This window comes from Populus trichocarpa, chromosome 5, assembly GCF_000002775.5.
Source record: "Populus trichocarpa isolate Nisqually-1 chromosome 5, P.trichocarpa_v4.1, whole genome shotgun sequence".
NCBI lineage: Eukaryota > Viridiplantae > Streptophyta > Magnoliopsida > Malpighiales > Salicaceae > Populus > Populus trichocarpa.
Window position 1 is genome coordinate 882814 of NC_037289.2, and position 10019 is coordinate 892832.

Genomic DNA, 10019 nt, shown 5'->3' on the forward strand with positions numbered 1-10019 from the left:
CGGCACAAGGGAACAGTTGGGTTCCGTATGATCAAGGATATGATGAAGTGGTGATTTCTCCAAAGAAGTTAGATTCGGTGACTGTGATTTCTTGAGGGAGAATTGATGAAGACCCTGATAATGGAAGAGAAATACAGCAAGGGATAAAGATTGGCACCCTATTTTGACTTGGACAGGTGTTGTGACAGGATGAGCTGCTGTCAAACATAAGCAAGGAATAGGGGAAAATCTGGAGAACAGAAATTGCACGAGGGCACACGGAGATTGTGCAGGAGTACTCGTAGGATCCAACGAGGTACTGTAAAGAGACAACAGGTGCAAGGAGAAGAAGTGTTCCTAGATGAAGCTCAGAGCAGAGACTATGTAGAAGTTGTACAACAGGAAGTCTCTTGTGCTCTTGATGAAGACAACAAGTGAAGACCTTTCCAATGCATGCAAGGATGGAAAGAGAGCTGTTGTGTAGGCACCTAATTGAGGGGGTGCAAAAGTCTGTGATAAAAAGCGACCGCCTATGATGAAAGGCGAAGACACCAAAGATAGTTGGTGTAGGTGGAGCTGTCAAGCAGAAAAGCACAGAAGCTCCAAACATAGAAATCGAGGTGGAGGATTGCGAGGAGTATACCGCAAGTTTCTCTTTCTATGTAATCAGTGGCAGTGATCTCCCATGGTCCACATGGTGGTAGAGAATTTTGGAGCCACTTTGAAGCATCTCAGCTGAAGGAGGATGCGACCACCTATGAAAGGTGAAGACACCTTAGATTGGAGGTGTATGAGGGCTGTGATAGGAGCCCCAGTTCAGACCGCCCCATGACAACGGGCGAAGACACCTTAGAGAAGGTGTGAGGGCCGTGATAGGAGCCCCATTTCAGACCGCCGCATGGCGACGAGCGGAGACACCTAAGGAGAAGGTGTGTGGGCCACGATATGAGCCCAGTTCAGAACAACCCCAGAGCCAATGTGATGGCTAGATACAAGTGGACAGGTGTATGGATAACCAATGAAGTGGCTATGATGAGTATGGAGACAAATGCAGGATTGACTTTCATGGATATTGCCCCCATGCTAAAGATCAATGAGCTAGAAGACATTTGCCTTGGACAATAAGTGTGTGACTTGTGGAGCATTAAGACGCGGCTGCTATGAAGAAGCAGAAGGGCATGCGCAGGTTCCGAGAATGAGTTGACTCTTGTCAAGGTGGTGAGCTCGGTAATGGCATTGTAATACTCAGAGTATGAAGATAGATATGGATCAACCTTTATGGGCTGCCCCCATGGTGAAAGGTGGAGAGCTACCTGGACTCTTACGACTAAGAGCGAGAGACTCACGGAGAAGTAAGGCGTGGTTCCTAGGGTGGAACAGAGGGCAGGCGCAACTCCTGGATGAGTAGACTCTTGGAAGAGTGGTGAGCTTGTGATCACATTGAAATACTCAATGATTGTCGCACTTGAGAATATTCGTTTGAGGGGGTGTTGGAAGCCTTGGTGTAAGGCTTGAAAAATCATTCCGGACCGAGCATGGTTGATACGCTTGAAGGGGAATGTTGTGTTGAAGATGCTCTCAGAATGGTAAGCTTGGAAGAACTGCAGAATGCAAACTTGTGCTGAAGAAGCAAGAGGACAATTGTCCACATAAATGGCAAAGGGGGTGATTGTTAGGATATTGCCATTTAGTGGCAATACCCCACCACTAAGCAAGTGGTTGCTCCATTAATGCCACAAATGGTGGCATGCTTTAAGGCTATTGGCCCCTCCATGTTGACCATGAAATGCCTATAAAGGAGGCTATATTTGAGAGCAAAGATGAGAGAGTGCAGAGAGAATTGTAGAGAGTGCAGAGAGTGAGAACGTAAGAGTGGAGAGAAAGAGAGAGCTGCAATAGCAGCAGCCTTGCTGCCATTGCAGCAGCTGCAAGTGCAGCAAAAGAGCTGGGAGTTGAGTTTGAGTGAAGTGATCCTCCTCCTCCATATATGTTGTAATCCTTTCTCTATATATCTCTAATAATATGGACTCTCCCGTGGATGTAGGCGGTTTTGCCGAACCACGTAAAATATTGTGTCAGTGTGCTTTACCCTCCGTTGAGCAACTATCAGTACACCCCCGGGCCGCGCATGGGGGAGCCGGAATCCCCAACATAATTCAGCAATTAAACTATGAATATGATTCTTGTGTTGAGATTCTTTTCTAAAATCTTTGTTCTTTGAATCATAATCTCCTTAGCTTCGGATGTGTCGTTATGCAATGGTCCAACGTTTCTGTTGTTTAACCTTCAGGTAGTCCAATGTTTCTGTTGTTTAAGCTTCCGGTAGTTGAATCTGTTTGAGAATTTCAGGTAATTGATTCTTGCAATCATGGATTATGGTGACATTTGAGGATTCTCAAACCACTAATCAACTTATTAAGAACACATGGAATCTTCTTAGCTTTCACTCTTTATTAATTCCTCGAAGGGAGTGGAAGAAAATTGGCTGGACAAAAACAAAAACAAGATTGAGAATTGGTCCGATTCTCATTTACAAGAAGCCTCTAATGGTAAAATTTGATGAATAATTGTTGAACTAGCGTGTGAATTTTGGAAACAAATAAAATACATAAAGGATGAAAGAAAAAAATTATAACAAAAGGAAAAGCAAAAGGTGAAGAAAATAGGATGAATGATCTAGGCCTGAAGAACAAGGCTCTTGCCTAGAATCAAGTCATCAGTGGAGAAATCAGCCTCTTTCCTGTATGTTCCCGTGCCAAAGTCAAGGTTGTAAGAATCTGCAAGACCTTCCACGAGGTCGAATTCAGGTTCCCATCCAAGAACATGCCTTGCTTTGTCGATCGATGCAAAGAAATGCTGCATGAAACACAAAAGAAATTAGTTTTTAACATGTTTTAATCTACTGATGTTAATTGGTGGTTGCAGCAAATTCTATCAGAAATTACCTGGTCTCGGAATGGAAAAGCCTTTTTTTTCCCGAAGTCGAACTCTTTGGGGTTATAGTGGACGATAACAGGTTCTGGGAACCCAGCAGCCTGAGAGAGAAAAAGATCGGAAGATACAGTCGGATATGTTAATTCAGAGAAAAAGTTACCGAAAGAGCTATAAAACTTCAACTGTCTAGCATATATCCAGCAATACATAATCCAGAATCACCTTTGCACAAGCCCTTGCTAATCCATCAAAAGTGACATACTTCTCTCCTGATATGTTAAATACTTGCTGGCTGGCTTTGTCATTACCAAGAACCTCAACGAAAGCCTTTGCCAAATCCTGGGAATTTCAAACTCATCATGCCAGAAACTTGCTTTCATGTTACTCATGCCAAAGTTGCTTTCAGAAATACTGAGACTCATGATGGAATCAAAGATTTGCTCACCTTTACATGACCAAGTTGGGTTATTTGAATTCCTGAGTTGGGAATTGGAATCGGGCGGCCTGCTTTCAACCGGTGAAAGAACCACTCTTCAACAGGGTTGTAGTTTAAGGGCCCATAGATGTAGACAGGTCTTATAGAAGTCCAGTTAACACCCTTTGATTCTAATAAGCTCTCTGTCTCAAGCTTTCCCTTGTGCCTGCTCTTTGGATCAACTGCATCTTTCTGTAACCAGACATTATATGGTTAGAAGAGATAGTTACCAGAAGATTGAGAAAAAGAAAATGCTACAAGGCATACCTCGCTGTGTGGTAAAAGATCAGATTTGAGGTAAACCCCAGCTGAAGAGCAGTATATGAACCTGAGAATCAACAGAACTTCAGATTATCAAAGACAGCAGCAATTATTGAAAGGCTAGATAGACTGCGGAGTTTCCTGATTTCTTGTAAACTAACCATAATTGATCAAATCTCGCACGCATGATGTTTAAATAGAAAAGGGAAAAGCCATGGTTTAAGCATGTTTCTCGACAACAGTTTCTCTGTTGGATTTCTGCAGAAGAACCGTAATGCGTGCAGCATCGCAACATAAAACAATATTATTAAACCTAGCTTGGCCCACGACCCGGTTCAAGGCATTGATCACGGGTTGACGTAGATGAATTCAAAATAGCATTATTTGAAGTTTTTTGTTTTAAAAAAATAAAATTCCAAACGACATCGTTTTTTTATTTAAAATCAATCTAAGTCTAATCCAGGTTTTAAGCCGTATCGAATGGGTTTGACAATTCAACTCCTATCTGGTTTAATATAAAACCTGACTTATATCATGTTTTAGGTCGATAGGTCACGGATTGACCCATTATGTCAGACCAATTTTAAGGACTCTTCTCTGAAAAACTGCATTTCCTCTGTGTTGCATTAGAGATAAGCTGAATCAACTAATTGCATTGATGAAAAAAAAAAATGTGGTTTTGATTGAGAAGCATGGAAGCTATCAAGATTTGAGGAATTTAATCAACAATAACAAGAATCAAACGCACAACGAAATTCGAAAAAAGTGCCACAGAAACAGCTAAAGGCAAAGCTAACAATGAAATGATCATACACATGGATATTAGAATTATAAACCAAAACATCAATACACTGTTGAGTGCTTACTGTTCTAGCTTTGGCAGAGCATCCAGTATAGGTTCAACTTCAACTGCTTCACGGCCTAAAAATATATCGAAAAGGGAAGATCAGCATCAGATGAATAGAGCAAAATATTGTGCCAGAAAGGGATGCAGTCATAAGACATTTGCATACCATTTATATCATAGATAACATCAAAGCCTTTTGCAGCAAGACTAGTTTTCACAAATTCAAAATCTTTCCTGTCTCCTTTCAAATGCAAGACCTAGAAAATCATGATCAACAATAAAAATTTTAGCCTACTGAGTCCAACACTAGTACTTCATTTCTTTATAGAAATCTAATAAGAAGCAAGAATCTCATACCCATTTGGCTCATATATATACCTTGGAAGAAAAATCAGCATAATCCTGGTCTGATTCACCTGGCAATTGTTGTGTAATTGGTGCTTTACCTCTAGTAAACAAGGTCACCTGCCAAGATTTTAAAGCACCTCTGCAGTTATTCCATTCAAAGAAGTGACAAAATAAGAGAAAATGGTAATAGTAAGTCTACCTGATGACCCTCTTTGACAAGAAGTCTAGACAAAAACACACCAATAAATCTAGTGCCTCCCATTATAAGAATGTTCTTGGAACTTGATGCTGAAACTTGTAATGCTCGCTTTGTCTGCCATGCCCTTCTCTTACACTGCAAGAAAGTACACAACTATTGACACATGGACTAACTATAAGCAAATAAAGAGACGGACTGCCATGCAGAAAGACTGGAAGACAGACCTGGACTTGAGAGTGGAGTCTAGTGCCATTGAAGTCAGAAAGAGAGGAAAGTAGAAGAGATAAAGAAGGCTGAGTTTGTTGCTGCATAGCCACCAACCTAGCCATGTTGTGCTTACCTCTCTAGTCTCAACCACTATCCTCTCTTTGCCTTTTCAAGTATTTTCAAACAGAAATTTGAAAGTTTCTGGCTCTGCTTCATCTTTGTTTTATTTTTCTCATTTTTTTTCTTGGTTTCTAACAATTTAGGATAAGACAATGACCCCATCATCCACCTCACTTTTGCTTATACTTATATCCATATTCCATAGCCTCTCATTCATGCACAACATTACCACCTCCTGTTTCCTCTTTGAGTGAACTATTACTGTTCTTTAGACCCTAGATTCTGAACCTATTTACAACAGTCTTTTTTTGTTTGAAAACGTATAAGTTAGTCCCTAAATTGACTCTTGTTGGGAATTAAAATTATTAAAATTTTTGTAGTTTTTTTTTTAAATTCAAATTGTAACAATGTAAAATTCAAAGTTCTTAGATAGAAATGGAACCAAAGATGTTTTAATAAGACGAGAGTCAACAAGAACTAAGAATTATATTATAGGTTTTTAAAACATGAAGGATTAAGTTGTAATTAGCTTTACAATCCAAGGACTAAATAAATAAGTTACTCTTTCTCTGTAACTTCATAGTCGGCATATTAGTCAGACTAGATCGAGATCTGGCTCGGCTTAAAGCTTAGGTTATTGTCATCGGGTTAACTCAGATGAATTCTTAAATGATGTTTTTTTGAGAAAAAAAAAATTGGATGTCCATTTGAGATTTTTCCAAAACTAATGGTATGAAAAAACTTTCATAAAATATTTTGACTGTTAAAATAAAATGAAGAAGAAGAAAAAAAAGATTTTGGGGTGGATAGAGTAACTTTGTAAGACTAAAAGGACCAATTCATAAATATGAGGAATTAACTCTATACGAATACATTAACAAAAAGGTCCCTAAAAGAAAATTTCTCCTTAAATCAACAAAACCAATAGAAAGCAAAAGAAAAGAAGAAGAGAAGCTCTAAAATGGATCCTAGCCAGGTGAGTCAAGTCGCCGTCTTTCTCTTCAATTTCTCAAAAAAAAAAAAAATTGCTTTCTGTTGAATATAATTATGGGGCTCGATTAATTTTGTAATTTATCCATGAATTTGGACTGCTTATTAGATCTGCTTTTTGGTTGGAGATTTTGAGCTTGGATTGGTTTTTTAGAAATATGATAATCTTTATAATTAATTGGACTATTAAGTACCTATGTGATTGGTTTTGAGTTGTCAAGCCAAGATTTTTTATGGGGAGGCAATGTTAGTCTCATGTGGGTCGGTTTCGAGGAAGAAAAAGGCAATGTCAAGGTGCAATTTTTGTTGCATTTAATGAAAAACAAATTGGGATATTGGGTTTGTTTTTTCATGGTTTATTCGGTTTTATGGAAACCCATTTGGGATTTTTAGCTTGTTTTTGTTGCATTGAATTGTTTTGATTGAAACCTGAATGAGATGTTGCTTCTTCTTCTTTTTCACGTGTTGAATCGTTTTAGTCGCATGGTTGCGATACTGGTTGCTTTTTTTCATTTTAATAGAAGCTGAGTTGGGATTTTGAGCTTTCCTTTTGTTACATTAAGTGATTTTGTTGGAAATCCAAACGAGATGTTGTGCTTGTTTTCAATGTACTGGGTCATGTTGAGCTTGTTTACCATGGTTGCGGTATTTGTTTTCATTGCTTTTAGTCATTTTAATAGATGTTCGATTGGGATTTTGAGTTTGTTTTTAATGCATTAAATCATTTTAATGGAAACCCAGATGAGATATTTAGTATGTTTTCAATCTACTGAATCATTTCAGTAGAAACTCAGTGGCGATGTTGCTTTTGTTTTCCTTGTGTTCATGAAGGATATATAGTATGCAGTAGAGACAATGATTAAGAGATTCAATTTATGCAGACAGTTCAAAGTTTATAGAATATATTTTCTATCTAATTTTTGAATCCTGAGATTCCTTTTGGTGTCTAATGATAAGGAGTGAATTTATGAAGTTTGGAATGAGAGAGTATAGCACTTCTTTAAGCATGTTATCCCTTTGTTGTTTAAGTTCTATTAGATAGGAATAGTGTTAAATATAAGCAGTGGAAATCCTGAATGGCATTTGATTGAATTTTTTTTTTCTGCACGAATAATTTATGTTTAACCCTTCTTGACAGCCCCCTGGTGAAAATTACGCCAATCCAAAGACATGTTTCTTTCATGTTCTCTTCAAGGTATGTGACATATCCAATTTGTGTTTACAAGTTTAGTTCTTTTGATTTAACTTAAATAGAACAAGATAATATTCTTATGTTTCTTTTTTCTGCAGGCAGGAGCTTTGGCATTTTACATACTCTCTGCTCTTTTTTTTAATAGCTTTGTCATTATTTTTGTGGTGACTGTGCTTCTTGCTGCTCTTGATTTTTGGGTGGTCAAGAATGTGAGTGGTCGGATTTTAGTTGGCCTTAGGTGGTGGAATGAGATAAATGATCTGGGTGAGAGTGTGTGGAAATTTGAATCCCTTGACCAAGAGGTCAGTTTCAAAACTCTTGCTTGATTGTATATGTACTCATTGTGCACTGGCCCTTCTCAATTTCACAAGGATGTTTGATATTGAAATTGAATCTCATCCATTTTTATATTTGTTTTGGCATTAGTCATTAGCCCGAATGAACAAGAAAGACTCATGGCTGTTCTGGTGGACTCTTTACATAACAGTAAGTACATAGGATTTGATTTTCTTTTGTTACTGACTAAATCATATCCTCAGCATATCATATTTGTAAAAAAGTTGGGTCTTGGGTGTATACAAGTATGTCAGGAACTAAAGAAATGCAATATAGTTTGCAGCTAATGTTAAGTGAACTGCTCATTTCTATTTTTTAAGATCCTGATTGAAGAATGTCTGTAAATTGATGTGGAATGGTCTTTTTTGGTTGTTGTTTGCACTCCTTCTGATGTTCAAATTCAGATATAAGCTTTTCTTCTGTTTTCCTCTCTTTTCTACATTTGAATGTTATTTATTATTTGCCTTTAACTTTGTAGGCGGTCGCCTGGATTGTGCTTGGAATTTTCTCTCTCATAAGGTTCCAAGCAGATTACTGCCTCATTGTTGGAGTATGTTTGACCCTCAGCATTGCGAACATTGTTGGCTTCACCAAATGTCGCAAAGGTGAGCAAACAACATTTTATTGGTTTTCTGAGATTGTCATTTGCTTAAATGTTGTCCTGGAGACTGTCCATTAGATTGGGGATTCTTCTTATCCATATATTTCCAGTGGTAGGAAGTAGACATGGATAATGAAAACTTAGGTTTCAGTTTGTGTCAAATAAATCAGATTCAGCCTTAAAGGACTATGTTGAGCCTGTGATACATCACGCTATGGTTTGATTAATCAGTAGCGTATTCTATATAAAATGCCATGATAGACAGCAACGCTCTAGTGGGTTCCCACCAAGTAACAGCTCCGCTGCAAAACACAGTACTAGATAAGCCTATCAGTTTCCCAATAAAGACATGGTGATGCCATTGGCCTTGTAAACTGTTCTGGCATGGACGATTCAAAATCAATTAAGTTAAGAGTTTGAGTTGAAAAAGTTTTTAATTCTTTTGCTATTCAGATAATATAACCTCCTTTAATATTCTAGGCAAGTGTGTGAGGGATGAGAAAACAAAACAAGTGGAATGATTGCAGATTCATTGCATTTTTAGTAGTAACCTTACTAATTGCTGCAAGTCTGGATAATTTTACTTTGTACTTGAACTTATACTATAGAATTATTATGCAAACTCTATTGCATTTGCTGCTATAAGTATTTCTCGCAACTTAACTGTCTGCACAACATTGATTAACCTTACTAATTGCTGTAAGTCTGGATAAATTTACTCTGTGCATGTGCTGATACTGTAGAATTTTTATCGCAAACTCTATTTCATTTGCTGCTAAAAGCCTAAAAGTATTCCTCACAACTTAACTGTTTACATAGCATTGATCACTTGGGTCTATTGCCTAATCCTCCTTAGGTCATTCTATTTATTATTTTGATAAATATGAGAAAAGGATGTGAAATTATTCTTCCTTCTTTTAGATGCTAAGAAGCAGTTCCAGCAGTTCGCATCGCAGACCATTGCATCTCGAGTGTCATCTACCATACAGTCAGCATTCAGTGTTGTGTGATTCATTCATTACAGAAGGTGGGCCATATAACCGAAGTCGTGCACTTGTGCAAGAGATGTTGAAAATTGGTGGGGGAAGCATACAGACATGGTGGTGTTGCATCGGTTGATTTTTTGAACTTCCAGTAGGATACAGTTTAGATGTTTTGTTGACCTCTCAGACACCTAATCATTTGTGCAATGAATTAAGAAAAACGATAGTGTTACAGAAATAATTTTGCTGTTGAGTGTAATTATTGCCATGTTTTTAGCTCTCTTCAGTAAAGCAGTCTTAACAGCCTTCAATATCCGCAGCTCGATATCTACAGAAATCAATAGTTCAATAATTGTGTTCGTCTGGGGTTCTGATATGAACTTTTCAGATAAACTCCCCTCGTTTTCTCATCGATCAAGGGAGCTTGCTAGCTAGATTTGAAGACTTTGCCCAACAGTATGCTTATTGGATTTCTCATTGTCATTCGAGCTAGAAAATAGAGAGCCCAAATATGCAAGTGGGGTCTTTAGAATGGTTGTCATATAAT

General features: G+C 38.0%; 2 protein-coding genes across 2 annotated transcripts; one reads left to right on the plus strand and one right to left on the minus strand.

Moving 5' to 3' along the window:
* Nucleotides 1–2486: 2486 nt before the first annotated feature.
* On the minus strand, nucleotides 2487–5517 carry LOC18098553 (chloroplast stem-loop binding protein of 41 kDa b, chloroplastic-like). Its single transcript, XM_052452786.1, has 10 exons — nucleotides 5268–5517; nucleotides 5044–5178; nucleotides 4875–4961; nucleotides 4663–4753; nucleotides 4516–4570; nucleotides 3656–3716; nucleotides 3359–3580; nucleotides 3136–3252; nucleotides 2925–3014; nucleotides 2487–2835 (listed from the first exon to the last, which is right to left on the minus strand). The coding sequence occupies exons 1-10, from the start codon at nucleotides 5370–5372 to the stop codon at nucleotides 2656–2658; spliced, it is 1143 nt and encodes a 380-aa protein (XP_052308746.1). The 5' UTR covers nucleotides 5373–5517; the 3' UTR covers nucleotides 2487–2655.
* Nucleotides 5518–6237: 720 nt separating this feature from the next.
* On the plus strand, nucleotides 6238–9783 carry LOC18098554 (Golgi apparatus membrane protein-like protein ECHIDNA). Its single transcript, XM_006382295.3, has 6 exons — nucleotides 6238–6346; nucleotides 7499–7555; nucleotides 7651–7854; nucleotides 7979–8038; nucleotides 8367–8493; nucleotides 9411–9783. The coding sequence occupies exons 1-6, from the start codon at nucleotides 6332–6334 to the stop codon at nucleotides 9497–9499; spliced, it is 552 nt and encodes a 183-aa protein (XP_006382357.1). The 5' UTR covers nucleotides 6238–6331; the 3' UTR covers nucleotides 9500–9783.
* The last annotated feature ends 236 nt before the right edge of the window (nucleotides 9784–10019 follow it).

Bases quoted from the DNA above. Each gene is read 5' to 3' on its own strand.
- LOC18098553 (XM_052452786.1), bottom strand. From the start codon at position 5,372: ATGGCTAGGTTGGTGGCTATGCAGCAACAAACTCAGCCTTCTTTATCT. The intron at 4,962-5,043 runs GTAGACTTACTA...AAATCTTGGCAG, and splicing joins TTGTCAAAGAGGGTCATCAG to GTGACCTTGTTTACTAGAGG. The intron at 2,836-2,924 runs GTAATTTCTGAT...TGTTTCATGCAG, and splicing joins CTTTTCCATTCCGAGACCAG to CATTTCTTTGCATCGATCGA.
- LOC18098554 (XM_006382295.3), top strand. The intron at 7,855-7,978 runs GTCAGTTTCAAA...TTTTGGCATTAG, and splicing joins TTGAATCCCTTGACCAAGAG to TCATTAGCCCGAATGAACAA. The intron at 8,039-8,366 runs GTAAGTACATAG...TTAACTTTGTAG, and splicing joins GGTGGACTCTTTACATAACA to GCGGTCGCCTGGATTGTGCT.